Source organism: Choloepus didactylus, chromosome 2 (genome assembly GCF_015220235.1).
Source record: "Choloepus didactylus isolate mChoDid1 chromosome 2, mChoDid1.pri, whole genome shotgun sequence".
In the NCBI taxonomy this organism is placed as follows: domain Eukaryota; kingdom Metazoa; phylum Chordata; class Mammalia; order Pilosa; family Megalonychidae; genus Choloepus; species Choloepus didactylus.
In genome coordinates, this window is record NC_051308.1 from 83495525 (window position 1) to 83514811 (window position 19287).

Below are 19287 nucleotides of genomic sequence, written 5' to 3' on the forward strand. Positions count from 1 at the left end.
TAATTAGGCATTAAGAGAACGGATTACGGGAACTGAAAGCCATAAAATGCTATCTATGTTTAATCTTATGTTTCAGATTAGAATTTTTATAAACCTATGTAGAACCAAATTGCTTATATTCATATATTCAATATATCTTATTTTTAAGATTGTACAATATATTATAGCAGAAGGTAGACTGAATTTGAGAGTCAGAAGTCAGAATCCCAGTTTTGCCAGTAACTAATTGATGACTTTAGGTGAGATACTAACATAACAAGGCATAACGTTTATAAAATAAGAGTTAAACAAGATCAGCATTCTCCAAACTGTGTTATTCTAAATTCTAAATTCCATAAGATGCTGATTGAAGACAGGATTTTGTGGTCAAATAAATTTAGGAAATGCTTTATACTATAGCCTCAACCCCACCATAAAATAAATAATACATATTAGTGTACTAAAAGTGTTGATGAGTTCTGTAGAAAAGAATTCTGCTTAACTTAAATTTTTTTTCCAAATATATGGGGCCATGGAACCCATTTTTATCTCAGAACACCTATGAAACAACCTATCTGGCTGAACCAGTACTCCACAGGAGAAGGACTTTGGGAAGTGCTGGTAAAATCATCTCTAAAGCCTTGGAAGATTTCAAGAACACCTACACTCTGCAAGACAGTTACACTAGGTTAATGATTAAGAAATAATTTCTTCCAGCACTCTCATATTGGAAGTACAAACTACACCAGCTTTCTAAAGGGCTATCTGGCAAATCATATCAAAATTTTAAACACAGAATATCCTTTGCCTCACCATCTCCCTTCCAGGATTTTTTCTTGAAACAAAAGAACCAGACTTACGCCTGAAGACATATTTTAAAGGATAGTCAATGTAGCAGTTTTAATTTAACTTAAAAAAAAAAAACCAGAAAACAGCCTTAAATGGCCAGCAACATTTAAGGGAACTGCCTAAATAAGTTATATCCAAACATTAGAACACTATGTAGTAATTAAAAAGGATCATGTAGATTCACATTTACTGATCTAGAAAGATAACCAATTGCCAGAACGAAACAGATATGAAATGTAATCCCATGTACATAAAAATTCGTGTTTAAATATGCCTACAAATAATCTGGAAGGACTGTTACCAAAAATGTTAGCATTAGTTATCTTTAGGTGGAAGGTGATTTTTTTTTTTAAAACATAGTTATATATATATATACACATACACAGACATAGACTCAATGAGCAGGGTTTATTTTTACAATTGGAAAAAACAACTTTGGAAACAAAATGATTCTCTAGCTAGAGGCCATCCTGTGAGTTTGGGAAGGTCTTTGCCTAATCACTGTTATCTTCTCACCATAGGTCTACAGAACAAATTACAGCTATGAGTAGAACAGAGGGGACTGAAGAGTATCTCAATCACTCAAAAAGACTGAATGCCAGTAGGCCAGCCACATGCTAAGTACTGAGATGTACGCATTATCTTCACTAATTTCATTTAAACTTCAAAAGTACCATGAGACATGCATGATTATTTCTACATTATAGATAAGGAAATCTGAGTATTATATTTAATGACACTCAGAGAAGTACTAGATATACTAGACATACTATGAAGTAAAAAAAAAAAAGGTGTAAAACAATATGCTTTGCATTTCAATTTTTAAAATAAAAACAGTGTGTGTGTTTATATATGTATACTGTAAAATTAGGCACCAAAAATGTTAGTAGTGGTTAACTCAGCAAAGAAACCCAGAGTTGTTTGTACTTTGCATACTTTTTATCCATAATTCTTACTTTCTATCAACGCAAATGTATTACTTTTGTATTAAGAAAAAGACATATAATGCTATATCTCAAAAGGTAACATTATAATGATAAATAAGTGTGAAAGCTAATTAAATTACTGGTATAAAGAAATTTACCTAAATTCTTACAGAATGAAACCACAAATTTAGATCACCACCACAAAATCATTGTTAAAAGAAAAGGTCTCCTGTAGTATTCCACTTACATTCTATCTTTTCTTTTTTTCCTTTCTTTCCCTTAGAAGAAGTAGATGAATGAGAAGATGCAGCAGACTGGGCCCCCACTGAATGCTGGGAGGTAACATCCACAGAGGGAAAATCAAAGGCAGACTTTCTGCTAGAATGCTCCTCCTGAATGCCTAGACTGCCACCATCAATACTGACAAAGAAAAAGTAATGATGGTTAAGAAAAGAAACAAACACAGCTAAACTATGTATTTTTAAAAATCTAATCACTAGAAGAATATAACTATAATCAAGGATGCTTTCCTCTCTTCTTTTTTATTTTCTTATTACCACTGAGCCTGGATTGCCCCTATGGCTCAATTTTCTACCGAGAAAAACCTCAGGTGACTTATTTATGGAAGTGAAACCAATAAAAATTGATATTTCAGATACATAAGAGAAAAAAACATAAAACGTGGCCTCAATTTCTATTCAAACTTACAATTTTATATATTACACTTACTTTCCCCTAATAATCTAATAGAGAATAATAATTTAATATGCTCCACTTTAACCTGGAAATACAATGAATCATATCATATTGATTAGTGATATTAAATATATCCCAATAAAAGCCATAAAAGTTTATTTAAAATTTTAATCTTTTCTTTGGAGCTCAAAATTAACTACAATTTTCCTGCATAAGTTTAATACTTATTTTTACATATGTATACAAGATTTAACTAATTTTTACAAGATTATCCAATCATTTTATGTGGATTACAATTTGTGGTATGGGAGAAAAATGATGTTGGATTTGCGTGATTACAGATTTATATATATGGCAACCAAATTTATGGAGCAAATTCTTTCCTATAAAGTCTTATCCACTTGGTACAAGTAACAACCTCTATGCTTAAGTTTCCTCCCTAAAATAGGAATATAACAAAAATACCACATCAGCTTGTCATGAGAACGAGTTAATACACAAAAGCCCACAGTCCCCTTAGTGCCTTGTATATAAAGGCACTAATGTTAGCCATTATCATCATTATAATTATACATATTTTTTATTTTTTTCAAAGTTCTACTGATTACTTTGGAACACGAAGTCAAGAATCTATCTAATCTTCCTCAGCGATGGCAAGGAAAACCATTTCTTAATCTTCTTACATTAGATAAACCATGCATTAGTTTCCCAATATTATTCTCTAGTTGGGATTCACAAAATGATTGGATTAATTTTTTTTTTTTTGGGGGATTAATTTTAACAGCAACCTCCCTGTTCTAAGCACTTTGTATTTCATTTAATACTCATAAGAATATTTGAGGCAGGTACTATCATTTCCCCCATTTTACAGAGGAAACTAAGGCACAGAGAGGTACAATAGATGCCCAAAGACAAACAGCTAATGATCACAAGAGCCAGTATTCAAACCTAGGCAGTATGGTTCCAGAGCTCATGCTCTTAACCACTATGCAGCCTCTACATATAGCTTTAAACAGGCAAAATTTGACTAATATTCAGACTAGAGTTCTTGAAAATTTTTCTCACTCTTCAGATTTTATTCCATATTAACCAACATAATCTTACTTCGGTTCAAGAGTTGATTTTTTTTCTGTCAAAGTCCCACTCCCTGGAGAGGAGACAAAATCATCTTCATATGAAATACTGCTTAGAGGGGTTGTGATGGTGTTCAAAGGTCGTGATGCTGTTGCTTCTCTTTCCAACCTGTCTTCAAATCCTATCAAAAGTAATAATTGAAATGTGATTAAAAATAAAAACCAAAAAATTACAAGCAAAGCATTTCACGACACTGGGATTGACAACTTGGACTTGGGGATGTTTTTGTTTGTTTTTATTATAAGTGCTTCTTTTCAATGTACCTTTATATTTAACAAAACATTTTTAACTTTTCCTTAGGAAAATTTTCAAACATACACAAAAGTAGAGAGAATAGTATAATGAACCCAATGTACCCATTATCCAGTTTTAACAATTCCCAATACATGGCCAATCTAGTTTCAACTAATCTATGCCCCACCTGCCTCTCCCTGCCACAGATTATTTTGAAGCAGATTCCAGATAACATCACTTCATCTTTAAATATTTCAGTATAACTATAAAATTTTAATGAAAATCCAATAGAAGAATTTAAGAACAAACACAATTTTCTTTAGAAAAAAAGTTAATTTAAGCACTTCGCTTTCATCAAAAGAAACGAAAATCTACTCTAAAATTATTATCTATAAAAAATAAATGCCTAAGCAAAACAGAGCAAAGCATATATAGTCTGCACAAGATCATAAAGAAGTGCATAAATATGAGTTCTAGGAAAATACAATGTGAAACCCAGCCAGCTGAGCATAAGATGAACAGGTGAATAAATCGAGTTTGTCAAACAGTTTTTTCACTATGTAGAGTGGAAGCAGAAAACCACAGTATCAGTAGCTGATTGCAGGGTCAGCTTAACTCCCTCAAACATAGAAATTTTAAGATTATGTTGGCATAAGATGGGTAGGATCTACCTATAACACAGAAAGGGACTTGGAAGAATTGAGTGCATCATAGAAAAGACAAGTTGTGCTGCAAGATGTCAGGAACAAGAAGGGGACTTTAAAAGTTATTGTTTTAGAACCCAAATATCCAGCTATATTACTGCTCAAAGTCTGACTACTATTAAAATTAGTTTGACAAATAGTAACAGAATTGTTTCCAAATTAGAAATGTTGCTAGCGTTGCCCCACTCAGTTCTTAACTACTCTATTCCCAATAATTCACAAATCATAATACTAAAAAACATACTCATTTTCTAACGAAATATATAACTATGATCACAGAAAGCCTAGTGTACACTTATATGCATCGTAAAATCATGAATCTCACCAATGAATTTCTCTGGAGTAACATTTTCTACAACTACTAGTTATGGCACCAATAAACAACTAAAAAATAGTTTAAAGATTAAATTACTATTACTGTAGTTGAAGCCTGCAGATAATTTAGAAAATGACAAATACAGACAATAATAACCCTCTATTATCCTAATAATGAACAACGAAAATATGTACTTAAGTATATATATCCTGTACAGAAATTATGAAATAATTTAACATACAAATATTAGAAACTTACTTATTTTTCTCACCTTTGCCATATAACTGATATGATTTTGTAAAAATATTAATGACACTATGTGGACTTCCCTTTGCCAATTCTTCCCACGGTCCTTTGCTTTGTGTATCACCTACGTGCCCAAAAAGTGGCAAGAATTTTTCAGCCTCCTTTTGAAACTCTTTGATGGGTTCATAAGTATTTCTTTCTCTAGCACAAAATTCCTCTTCTTTTAAGATTTCTGCTACCTTCAAAATGGGCTGCCCATTCCGGCCTCCCTCTTCTTCAGAGAGACTCCCCTCACTAAGAAGAGGCCCTTCACTGACTGAATCTGTGCTAGAACCAAGTGACATCTTGGCTTTGTCTTGAGAACTGGCTTGCATATCAGAGCTAGAAGAGTCAGTCTGCCTCTTACACAATTGTGCCAGTAGCCCTTCTGTTTTGGGGCCTGGTGATCTCAGTCTGAAACTTGATATGGCACTATGAGGTCTGATCATCTCAGGAAGCTTTTTAAATTCACTAAGGTTGCCTACACCAGGAAGATCATCATCAAAAGTTGCATGAGGTACACAGGTTCCCAGCATCTTTTGAATTCGGGCAGAGAAAACATCTTCAGTATCCTCTTTCACAGGTGGACTTATAGCCTTAGTCCAAGGTCCATCTTCTTGGGATGCTTGCTGTACATTATACTCAGTATTCCATACTGACCCATAATTAATGTTGGCCCCAGCTAATTTCTTGGCTTCACTTTCAATCCTGCTGGACAAAGAAGCAGCTGTTGCTTTCAAGGCTTCAATACGATCCAGTTTATTCTTATATTGGCTGGCACTAGGTTTTAACAAGGCATCTGGATGAGCAGCTGGTGAGGTCAGGTATGGATGAGGTGTAAAAGTTAATGGCCCTGAAGCCGTATTATGATTCTTCCTGGTGGGTAAAATAGATTCAAAATCCTTATGCAAAATTCCTACACGCTCTAGACTCAAGAGATGAGAGAGTAAATTTCCAGCTGTTCCAGCAAGGTGCTGAGAATCTTGGACTCGTGGGCTCAATCTGTCAGGCTGCACCCATGTAGGTTCCCTCAAGTGCGTTCTGGAAATGAAGAGTTACAATGTATCAATTCATATAGCAATTCATAACTAGGCCAGCATTTTAAGTTTTGTTTTTTTCCTGATTATAAGAGTAATGTATACTTCCTGCAAAAAAAAAAAAAAAAAAAAAAAAAAATTCAGAAGAGGATCAAGATCACTCATAAACTGAAGAATCAGAAAGTCAATATTAATATTTCATTTAGAATATATCCTTCCAAACATTTTCCTGTGTTATGTAGGGTTTTTTATTGTTGTTTTCACAAAAATGTGATCTTACCATACATACTGTGTTACAAATTGCTTCTTTTAAAGAAAAGACATTAAAACCTTTAAAAATCTGTAGACAAAATTCTTTAAACATTAGCTCTATCCTTTCCCTTTAAAAAAATGCTATATTAAAGAGAAATGCTCAGTATTGCTATATATTAATGTAGACATGATACAGATTGTAATCAACAAATATTTATTAAATGGCAAATATTTATGTTTAACATTGTGTGTACTAAAGAAATAAGATTGTTACAAGCTAGTTCTAAAAAAAATTAATGAACATCAAGAAATTAAATGCTAAACTATGAGTACCAACTATGAATATACAATACAGGATAAGGTGTCCATAAGGTGTAAAAACAGAATAAATATGTCCTACATGACATTATGTATATTCATCTATGTTTCCAGACTCTGGACACCCTGTATATTTAGGGATACTACAGAGAAATTAAAGGCTGACATCAACTGTTAAGAATAACACAAGGCTTTATCCTTGGTATTGTCCATTATTTTTGGATGATAACATAAAGATATGCTTACCAAATCTGCAGATGACAAAAAGCTGGAGGCATGGCTCACCCGACAGATGACCAAATTATTTGGACAGGCTGTAATCTTAGACCACTCTTGTGTGAATAAATGTAAAGTCTTAAAATTGGGTTCAAAAAAATCACCTGGAGGTGTGTAACCAGGTGATACGGATATTAACAAGCACATCAAGCAAGGTTTGTCACTGTCTTTTATATTGAAGGGCTGCTAAGAAGGACAGAATAAGGAAGGAAGACTAAACATCAAATTCTATGTTGTACAATATGGAATATTACAAATGTAAGGTGTGGGGTCATTAGCACCTAAACTAAATTGATAGTAATGGGAATGGAAAGAAAGTTATAAATACAAAAGATATAAGTACAAATCCAAGAGCTTTAAATTCAAGTATTTAGAATGCCAATTCTGTGGCAGGCACCAATGTTGATGGTAGAGGGACTGGGGAAGACAAGGATGAAAAGACTTAATTCATTTAAAACTAAATCCTGGAGGGCAGAAGATGGCAGACTGGTGAGCTGTATGTTTTAGTTACTCCTCCAGGAAAGTAGGTAAAAAGCCAGGAACTGCATGGACTGGACACCACAGAGCAATCTGTCTTTGGGCATACTTCATACAACACTCATGAAAACGTGGAACTGCTGAGATCAGCGAAATCTGTAAGTTTTTGCGGCCAGGGGACCCGCGCCCCTCCCTGCCAGGCTCAGTCCCGGGGGAGGAGGGGCTGTCAGCTCCAGGAAGGAGAAGGGAGAATTGCAGTGGCTGCTCTTATCGGAAACTCATTCTACTGATTCAAACTCCAACCATAGATAGACTGAGACCAGACACCAGAGACTCTGAGAGCAGCCAGCCCAGCAGAGAGGAGACAGGCATAGAAAAAAAACAACACGAAAAACTCCAAAATAAAAGCAGAGGATTTTTGGAGTTCTGGTGAACACAGAAAGGGGAAGGGCGGAGATCAGGCCTTGAGGCGCATATGCAAATCCCGAAGCAAGGCTGATCTCTCTGCCCTGTGCACCTTTCCTTAATGGCCCTGGTTGCTTTGTCTATTAGCATTTCAATAACCCATTAGATCTCTGAGGAGGGCCGTTGTTTTTTTTTTTTTTTTTTTTTTTTTAAAAACTTTTTTATTTTTCTAAAACAATTAATATAAGAAGCTCAATACAGAAAGCTTCAAAGAATTGAAATTTGGGCACGTCAAGTCAAGAGCAGAACTAAGAGAGCTCTGAGACAAAAGGCAATAATCCAGTGGCTGAGAAAATTCACTAAACAACACAACTTCCCAAGAAAAGGGGGGTGTCCGCTCACAGCCACCATCCTGGTGGACAGGAAACACTCCTGCCCATCGCCAGCCCCATAGCCCAGAGCTGCCCCAGACAACCCAGTGTGACGGAAGTGCTTCAAATAACAGGCACACACCACAAAACTGGGCGTGGACATTAGCCTTCCCTGCAACCTCAGCTGAATGTCCCAGAGCTGGGAAGGGGGAGCAGTGTGAATTAACAGAGCCCCATTCAGCCATCATTTGAGCAGACTGGGAGCCTCCCAACACAGCCCAGCAGCCCAGAACTGCCCTGGGGTGACGGCACTCACCTGTGACATAGCACAGTCATCCCTCAACAGAGGACCCGGGGTGCACAGCCTGGAAGAGGGGCTCACTTGCAAGTCTCAGGAGCCATACGCCAATACCAAAGACTTGTGGGTCAGTGGCAAAGACAAACTGTGGCAGGACTGAACTGAAGGATTAGACTATTGCAGTAGCTTTAAAACTCTAGGATCATCAGGGAGATTTGATTGTTAGGGCCACCCCCCCTCCCCGACTGCCCAGAAACACGCCCCACATACAGGGCAGGCAACACCAACTACACACGCAAGCTTGGTACACCAATTGGGCCCCACAAGACTCACTCCCCCACTCACCAAAAAGGCTAAGCAGGGGAGATCTGGCTTGTGGAGAACAGGTGGCTCGTGGACGCCACCTGCTGGTTAGTTAGAGAAAGTGTACTCCAGGAAGCTGTAGATCTGATAAATTAGAGATAAGGACTTCAACTGGTCTACAAACCCTAAAAGAACCCTATCAAGTTCACCAAATGCCACGAGGCCAAAAACAACAGAAAATTATAAAGCATATGAAAAAACCAGACGATATGGATAACCCAAGCCCAAGCACCCAAATCAAAAGACCAGAAGAGACACACCTAGAGCAGCTACTCAAAGAACTAAAGATGAACAATGAGACCATAGTACGGGATATGAAGGAAATCAAGAAGACCCTAGAAGAGCATAAAGAAGACATTGCAAGACTAAATAAAAAAATGGATGATCTTATGGAAATTAAAGAAACTGTTGACCAAATTAAAAAGATTCTGGACACTCATAGTACAAGACTAGAGGAAGTTGAACAACGAATCAGTGACCTGGAAGATGACAGAATGGAAAATGAAAGCATAAAAGAAAGAATGGGGAAAAAAATTGAAAAACTCGAAATGGACCTCAGGGATATGATAGATAATATGAAACGTCCGAATATAAGACTCATTGGTGTCCCAGAAGGGGAAGAAAAGGGTAAAGGTCTAGGAAAAGTATTCAAAGAAATTGTTGGGGAAAACTTCCCAAATCTTCTAAACAACATAAATACAAAAATCATAAATGCTCAGCGAACTCCAAATAGAATAAATCCAAAAAAACCCACTCCGAGACATATACTGATCACACTGTCAAACATAGAAGAGAAGGAGCAAGTTCTGAAAGCAGCAAGAGAAAAGCAATTCACCACATACAAAGGAAACAGCATAAGACTAAGTAGTGACTACTCAGCAGCCACCATGGAGGCGAGAAGGCAGTGGCACGATATATTTAAAATTCTGAGTGAGAGGAATTTCCAGCCAAGAATACTTTATCCAGCAAAGCTCTCCTTCAAATTTGAGGGAGAGCTTAAATTTTTCACAGACAAACAAATGCTGAGAGAATTTGCTAACAAGAGACCTGCCCTACTGGAGATACTAAAGGGAGCCCTACAGACAGAGAAACAAAGACAGGACAGAGAGACTTGGAGAAAGGTTCAGTACTAAAGAGATTCGGTATGGGTACAATAAAGGATATTAATAGAGAGAGGGAAAAATATGGCAAACATAATCCAAAGGATAAGATGGCCGATTCAAGAAATGCCTTCACGGTTTTAACGTTGAATGTAAATGCATTAAACTCCCCAATTAAAAGATATAGATTCGCAGAATGGATCAAAAAAAATGAACCATCAATATGTTGCATACAAGAGACTCATCTTAGACACAGGGACACAAAGAAACTGAAAGTGAAAGGATGGAAAAAAATATTTCATGCAAGCTACAGCCAAAAGAAAGCAGGTGTAGCAATATTAATCTCAGATAAAATAGACTTCAAATGCAGGGATGTTTTGAGAGACAAAGAAGGCCACTACATACTAATAAAAGGGGCAATTCAGCAAGAAGAAATAACAATCGTAAATGTCTATGCACCCAATCAAGGTGCCACAAAATACATGAGAGAAACATTGGCAAAACTAAAGGAAGCAATTGATGTTTCCACAATAATTGTGGGAGACTTCAACACATCACTCTCTCCTATAGATAGATCAACCAGACAGAAGACCAATAAGGAAATTGAAAACCTAAACAATCTGATAAATGAATTAGATTTAACAGACATCTACAGGACATTACATCCCAAATCACCAGGATACACATACTTTTCTAGTGCTCACGGAACTTTCTCCAGAATAGATCATATGCTGGGACATAAAACAAGCCTCAATAAATTTAAAAAGATTGAAATTATTCAAAGCACATTCTCTGACCACAATGGAATACAATTAGAAGTCAATAACCATCAGAGACTTAGAAAATTCACAAATACCTGGAGGTTAAACAACACACTCCTAAACAATCAGTGGGTTAAAGAAGAAATAGCAAGAGAAATTGCTAAATATATAGAGACGAATGAAAATGAGAACACAACATACCAAAACCTATGGATGCAGCAAAAGCAGTGCTAAGGGGGAAATTTATAGCACTAAACGCATATATTAAAAAGGAAGAAAGAGCCAAAATCAAAGAACTAATGGATCAACTGAAGAAGCTAGAAAATGAACAGCAAACCAATCCTAAACCAAGTACAAGAAAAGAAATAACAAGGATTAAAGCAGAAATAAATGACATAGAGAACAAAAAAACAATAGAAAGGATAAATATCACCAAAAGTTGGTTCTTTGAGAAGATCAACAAGATTGACAAGCCCCTAGCTAGACTGACAAAATCAAAAAGAGAGAAGACCCATAGAAACAAAATAATGAATGAAAAAGGTGACATAACTGCAGATCCTGAAGAAATTAAAAAAATTATAAGAGGATATTATGAACAACTGTATGGCAACAAACTGGATAATGTAGAAGAAATGGACAATTTCCTGGAAACATATGAACAACCTAGACTGACCAGAGAAGAAATAGAAGACCTCAACCAACCCATCACAAGCAAAGAGATCCAATCAGTCATCAATTCCCACAAATAAATGCCCAGGGCCAGATGGCTTCACAGGGGAATTCTACCAAACTTTCCAGAAAGAACTGACACCAATCTTACTCAAACTCTTTCAAAACACTGAAGAAAATGGAACACTACCTAACTCATTTTATGAAGCTAACATCAATCTAATACCAAAACCAGGCAAAGATGCTACAAAAAAGGAAAACTACCGGCCAATCTCCCTAATGAATATAGATGCAAAAATCCTCAACAAAATACTTGCAAATCGAATCCAAAGACACATTAAAAAAATCATACACCATGACCAAGTGGGGTTCATTCCAGGCATGCAAGGATGGTTCAACATAAGAAAAACAATCAATGTATTACAACACATTAAAAACTCGAAAGGGAAAAATCAATTGATCATCTCAATAGATGCTGAAAAAGCATTTGACAAAATCCAACATCCCTTTTTGATAAAAACACTTCAAAAGGTAGGAATTGAAGGAAACTTCCTCAACATGATAAAGAGCATATATGAAAAACCCACAGCCAGCATAGTACTCAATGGTGAGAGACTGAAAGCCTTCCCTCTAAGATCAGGAACAAGACAAGGATGCCCGCTGTCACCACTGTTATTCAACATTGTGCTGGAAGTGCTAGCCAGGGTAATCCGGCAAGACAAAGAAATAAAAGGCATCCAAATTGGAAAAGAAGAAGTAAAACTGTCATTGTTTGCAGATGATATGATCTTATATCTAGAAAACCCTGAGAAATCAACGATACACCTACTAGAGCTAATAAACAAATTTAGCAAAGTAGCGGGATACAAGATTAATGCACATAAGTCAGTAATGTTTCTATATGCTAGAAATGAACAAACTGAAGAGACACTCAAGAAAAAGATACCATTTTCAATAGCAACTAAAAAAATCAAGTACCTAGGAATAAACTTAACCAAAGATGTAAAAGACCTATACAAAGAAAACTACATAACTCTACTAAAAGAAATAGAAGGGGACCTTAAAAGATGGAAAAATATTCCATGTTCATGGATAGGAAGGCTAAATGTCATTAAGATGTCAATTTTACCCAAACTCATCTACAGATTCAATGCAATCCCAATCAAAATTCCAACAACCTACTTTGCAGACTTGGAAAAGCTAGTTATCAAATTTATTTGGAAAGGGAAGATGCCTCGAATTGCTAAAGACACTCTAAAAAAGAAAAACGAAGTGGGAGGACTTACACTCCCTGACTTTGAAGCTTATTATAAAGCCACAGTTGCCAAAACAGCATGGTACTGGCACAAAGATAGACATATAGATCAATGGAATCGAATTGAGAATTCAGAGATAGACCCTCAGATCTATGGCCGACTGATCTTTGATAAGGCCCCCAAAGTCACCGAACTGAGCCATAATGGTCTTTTCAACAAATGGGGCTGGGAGAGTTGGATATCCATATCCAAAAGAATGAAAGAGGACCCCTACCTCACCCCCTACACAAAAATTAACTCAAAATGGACCAAAGATCTCAATATAAAAGAAAGTACCATAAAACTCCTAGAAGATAATGTAGGAAAACATCTTCAAGACCTTGTATTAGGAGGCCACTTCCTAGACTTTACACCCAAAGCACAAGCAACAAAAGAGAAAATAGATAAATGGGAACTCCTCAAGCTTAGAAGTTTCTGCACCTCAAAGGAATTTCTCAAAAAGGTAAAGAGGCAGCCAACTCAATGGGAAAAAATTTTTGGAAACCATGTATCTGACAAAAGACTGATATCTTGCATATACAAAGAAATCCTACAACTCAATGACAATAGTACAGACAGCCCAATTATAAAATGGGCAAAAGATATGAAAAGACAGTTCTCTGAAGAGGAAATACAAATGGCCAAGAAACACATGAAAAAATGTTCAGCTTCACTAGCTATTAGAGAGATGCAAATTAAGACCACAATGAGATACCATCTAACACCGGTTAGAATGGCTGCCATTAAACAAACAGGAAACTACAAATGCTGGAGGGGATGTGGAGAAATTGGAACTCTTATTCATTGTTGGTGGGACTGTATAATGGTTCAGCCACTCTGGAAGTCAGTCTGGCAGTTCCTTAGAAAACTAGATATAGAGCTACCATTCGATCCAGCGATTGCACTTCTCGGTATATACCCGGAAGATCGGAAAGCAGTGACACGAACAGATATCTGCACGCCAATGCTCATAGAAGCATTATTCACAATTGCCAAGAGATGGAAACAACCCAAATGTCCTTCAACAGATGAGTGGATAAATAAAATGTGGTATATACACACGATGGAATACTACGCAGCAGTAAGAAGGAACGATCTCGTGAAACATATGACAACATGGATGAACCTTGAAGACATAATGCTCAGCGAAATAAGCCAGGCACAAAAAGAGAAATATTATATGCTACCACTAATGTGAACTTTGAAAAATGTAAAACAAATGGTTTATAATGTAGAATGTAGGGGAACTAGCAGTAGAGAGCAATTAAGGAAGGGGGAACAATAATCCAAGAAGAACAGATAAGCTATTTAACGTTCTGGGGATGCCCAGAAATGACTATGGTCTGTTAATTTCTGATGGATGTAGTAGGAACAAGTTCACTGAAATGTTGCTATATTATGTAACTTTCTTGGGGTAAAGTAGGAACATGTTGGAAGTTAAGCAGTTATCTTAGGTTAGTTGTCTTTTTCTTACTCCCTTGCTATGGTCTCTTTGAAATGTTCTTTTATTGTATGTTTGTTTTCTTTTTAACTTTTTTTTTCATACAGTTGATTTGAAAAAAGAAGGGAAAGTTAAAAAAAAAAAAAAAAAGAAAAAAGACAAACAAGGAAAAAAAAAAAAAAAGATGTAGTGCCCCCTTGAGGAGCCTGTGGAGAATGCAGGGGTATTCGCCTACCCCACCTCCATGGTTGCTAACATGACCACAGACATAGGGGACTGGTGGTTTGATGGGTTGAGCCCTCTACCATAAGTTTTACCCTTGGGAAGACGGTTGCTGCAAAGGAGAGGCTAGGCCTCCCTGTATTTGTGCCTAAGAGTCTCCTCCTGAATGCCTCTTTGTTGCTCAGATGTGGCCCTCTCTCTCTGGCTAAGCCAACTTGAAAGGTGAAATCACTGCCCTCCCCCCTACGTGGGATCAGACACCCAGGGAAGTGAATCTCCCTGGCAACGTGGAATATGACTCCCGGGGAGGAATGTAGACCCGGCATCGTGGGATGGAGAACATCTTCTTGACCAAAAGGGGGATGTGAAAGGAAATGAAATAAGCTTCAGTGGCAGAGAGATTCCAAAACGAGCCGAGAGATCACTCTGGTGGGCACTCTTACGCACACTTTAGACAACCTTTTTTAGGTTCTAAAGAATTGGGGTAGCTGGTGGTGGATACCTGAAACTATTAAACTACAACCCAGAACCCATGAATCTCGAAGACAGTTGTATAAAAATGTAGCTTATGAGGGGTGACAGTGGGATTGGGAATGCCATAAGGACCAAACTCCACTTTGTCTAGTTTATGGATGGATGTGTAGAAAAGTAGGGGAAGCAAACAAACAGACAAAGGTACCTAGTGTTCTTTTTTACTTCAATTGCTCTTTTTCACTCTAATTATTATTCTTGTTATTTTTGTGTGTGTGCTAATGAAGGTGTCAGGGATTGATTTAGGTGATGAATGTACAACTATGTAACGGTACTGTAAACAATCGAAAGTACAATTTGTTTTATATGACTGCGTGGTATGTGAATATATCTCAATAAAATGATGATTAAAAAAAAAAAAAAAAAAAAAAACTAAATCCTTACTCTTAGGGATCTCAAGACCTAGCAGAAGTGACAAACTTATTAATAAATAACTAAAATAGAATGTTGTAAGTACTGAAACAAAGACATATAAAGTTAGTTAAAGAGTGTAGATAAGGGAGCAATTAACTCTACTGAACAAGGAAAGCAACTTTTGAGCTGATCATCAAGGTCTTCAAAGTCAGATATGTAAATTGGAATTTTTCAGATAGCTAAAGGAGAATGATGGGATATGAAGGGAAAGAAAAGAAATGCCAGGCTTTTAAGCATAAAGCAACTGAGGTAGTTAAAACTATTAATAGGAATGTGGAAAGCTAAGGAACAAGTAGAGAGAAACTGGTAGCAGAAGTTTGAACAAATTTGTTATTAAAAGAAAAAAGGAAATCTAGTGCAAGGTAGTAAATAGATTTGTTTGCATTTGGTTTTGTTTTTTAAATTGGGTACTTTGTTTAGAGTTAGAAAAAAACTCAGAGAGAGGTAAAGATTGAAGACATGAAGCCAGCAGAATATAAACGACTAAAGTGATGGGAATAAAATGATCTGAAGAGCACTCACCCCACCCAAAGGTCTTCAAATTCAAATTAAAAAAATATTTATACTTAAAGTTTGAAATATTTTCACAAACTTAAATAAATCATGTGAAACACTTCACTTATTGGGAGGCAGTATACATAGTAGTTCAAAGCACAGGCTTCTGGAGTCAGTTTGACTAGATTCAATCCTGTCTTCACCACCACCATTTTGACTTTTGAGAATTACTTAAATTCTAATCCTCAATTACCTCTTCTGTAAAACAGGAATAACAACAGTACCTAACTCAAGGAATTATAAGGATTCAATAAGATAATACATGCAAAGCACTTACAGCAGTGCCTGGAACCTAGCAAGCAGTTAATAAATGTTAACTATTTTTATCAATATTATTATTCTCTCTAAGGTGGATGGGTGGGTTGGTATGAGAAAACCATGTGTATTAACCCAAAATTGGAGTGATTTGATTTCTTCTTGTGCATTCTCAAAGAGTTTCAAAATCTTTCTCTTCACCAAAATGGTTATTGTAAAGTATATTTTAAATACCTCAACATTTATGATTTGTATAATTCGTAAACATCTCAAAACAATATATTAGAGCCAAAAAAAAAATAAGAAAATTAAAAGGTAAAATAATCACACAATTCCCAATCTAAAATCAAATAAAATCGTTCCTTAGTCTTTACTCATATTCACATGCATATCCAAATATAGCTCTTGAGAAATAAGATAAGTTGTATTGAGTCAGTCATATAGGAAATGTTAAATAGTGATGGATAAATAAATGCTTTTTGAAAATTATTTGCCACTGATACTTTAAATATTAATTCCACTGTCATTCATTCATTCAACAAACTATTGTTATGTGCTTAGTTCAGAAAAGGCAACAGTGCTTCCAACTGCAGGTGATTCCCAGGAGGTACTGAATTTACACTGGGTGCTGAAGTTCAGATAGAATTTGAACTAGTAGAGCAGGGCAGGTAGTACGTATAGTTGCACATCATGCTGAAATATCCATCAGAAGATGTTAATCAATTTTCAAGTAAACCTCTTTCTGTCCTCTTGCTCACACAAGTCAGTCAACAAAATTCACTGTGTATTTTAAGACTCCCATACTAAATTTCATTCAAAGAACTTAATCTTTCATTCTCCACTTTTTACCTTGCAAGAGGCTGCGGAGGTTCTGACAGAGATATGTCACTACTGGAAGATGCACTTGGGGGGCGTTCCTGTACTTTGTTTTCTTTGTCAGATTCTCCAGATGGCTGATACCCTGGTCTGGCCTAGGAGAAAAGGGCATCAAATTTATCTGACTCCCATCTCAAAGACATATTTCAGGGAACAAAGGAAAAAAAAAACCCTGTCACTTCAGCTTCACAAAGATCATAAAATGTAGACATTTCCCCCTCAAATAAAACAAATTCAAACTCAGCTTGTCTTAAAAACAACCATTATAATTAACAGTAAAACTGCATCTGAAATCCAACAAACGCATCTAATACTAACTGGATATTACTGAGGAAGAAACAACCTTTAAAGCCTCAGTTTCTTCACTTGATAAATGGAGATAACAGTAGTACCTAACCTCTACAGGGTTGTGAGAATTTACTTAAGCCTGTATGTAAAGCCATTAAAACAGTACATGGCACATGATAAATACTCAATTTTTAAAATTATTCTTAAAATATTAGTGAAATGTAAAATTATTAAACTGAACTAGGATATACTCTGATTTCAGCAAAGATCACAAAACTAAATTTTTCATTAACATAATCTAACTTTATTTGCTCAGTACTACAATGAAAACTAGATTGGGATATAACTCATAGCAGTGACAAGGTGAACAGAGATCAGTAACAATCATTCTAGGAAACTCTAATTCAGCTCTTACTTTCCATTATAGTCACCATATTATATCATATACATATCATATACAATAAATTTCATAGAAGGTCATCATTATTAAAAATACTACCTGAGCATATGCCTGAATATTACAAGTGGTAGGTAATTTTTAAATAGTATCGCAAGCTTTTCCTAACCATGATTTTGTATTTCTATTCCAATTATTACCTGTGTTTCCTGTATAACATGTTGCTGGGGTGGCTCTTCAAGCAAGGTCTTTTCTAATAGTAATTTGGAATAAGTTTCCCGTAGTCGCCTAGTTGCTGATGGCTCAGAAGGAGGCACATTTTTTACTTTACTAAAGGCCTCCTTCTGTTTTCGGTAGAGCTCCTGTAATCGTTTATTCTTCTGTTCAGTGGCCTCCTTTTGAGCCTTCTTTTCTTCATTTTGCTTCTTCTTCCTCTCCTCCTGCTGTCTAACAATGTACTGTCGTACCTCATCTGTGTCATAGTGGCGCTTTTTGGAAATAACAGGGGGCTCTTCATTAGCTGTTATTTTGTCAGGTTTTCTTTTTACTGGACTATGACTCCTAGGAGCTTGGACTAGTGCTAATGCTTTCTGATTCTGTAGTTCTTCAGTTTCTTGCATTGCAGTTTGAGTTTCAGAATCCAGCTGGAGGTCATCAAGAATTCCACGAATTGCAACAGGCAAAAAGTCCTTATTTAAGGCAGTATCTTCTTCCTGTTTATTATCTGGAAGGGATGGAACTGATTTCTTTACATTATTTTCAGACCGAGTTCTACTTCTTGAACGTTCTGAGCTTAGTGGAAGGCGTCTATGTGAAATATCCAACCTGGGATCAGATTCTGCTCTTCCAAGATGTCCCCCTGCAAAGTATAAACTGTTAGTGATTCAGCAAAAATCTATATTCACTCCTAAAATTTACTGCACTAAGGCGAAAATCAGGGAATTTCACTTAATCTTAAACACAAGTTCAAATATCCTGAATAAACTATTCTGAAGAGCACTACAGAAGGAAAGAAAAACCTTTTCGGCAATAAGAGAGAATCCCAATCTTCTAGAAAACTGTACTTCCTTGATTTTTTTTTAAAAAAACATTGTTTAATATTTTTAAAATAAGGACAGATGTCATGGTTGGTGTGCATAATTAATGTTACAAATTCTCTCTTTCCCCACCTCCACCCCCAAAACTTAATAATTATCAACTATCTTTTACTAGAAAGCATCCTGATTAGAATGAAGGAAACATGGGAAATACCTTAAGATTCTTAAAAATAGTAACTTTAAAAAGTTTTGCAAAGATGAGGCTGCATATACCAAATCTAAATCACAATAAAGGCATCAAAAATATTAATTTTTCTGAAAATTCTACAACACTGTCCCATTTCACAATTACATGAATGGCACTATATTTAGATGAGATTATCAGAGAATTTCTGAAAGTCTGATTTACATTTCCTGTTGGTATAGAAAACCTGGCCTCTCATATGATTACATTACATTTTATTAATATCTGTAAAACAACTCTTCAAATATTAAATATTCAAATATTTTCAAATATTATCCTATT

The 19287-nt window shown here is 35.9% G+C and overlaps 1 protein-coding gene across 4 annotated transcripts in view; it reads right to left on the bottom strand.

Annotated features, from left to right (window-relative positions):
- CEP350 (centrosomal protein 350) overlaps positions 1–19287 on the bottom strand; it is a 261140-nt gene that overhangs the window by 182782 nt on the left and 59071 nt on the right. For all 4 annotated transcript variants that reach the window (XM_037825243.1, XM_037825242.1, XM_037825245.1 and 1 more), the window contains exons 10-14: positions 17925–18583; positions 17013–17134; positions 5110–6164; positions 3555–3705; positions 2002–2174 (exon numbers count right to left, since the gene is read on the bottom strand). In XM_037825243.1, the coding sequence (XP_037681171.1) occupies positions 2002–2174; positions 3555–3705; positions 5110–6164; positions 17013–17134; positions 17925–18583 (2160 nt within the window). The remainder of the gene's footprint in view (positions 1–2001; positions 2175–3554; positions 3706–5109; positions 6165–17012; positions 17135–17924; positions 18584–19287) is intronic.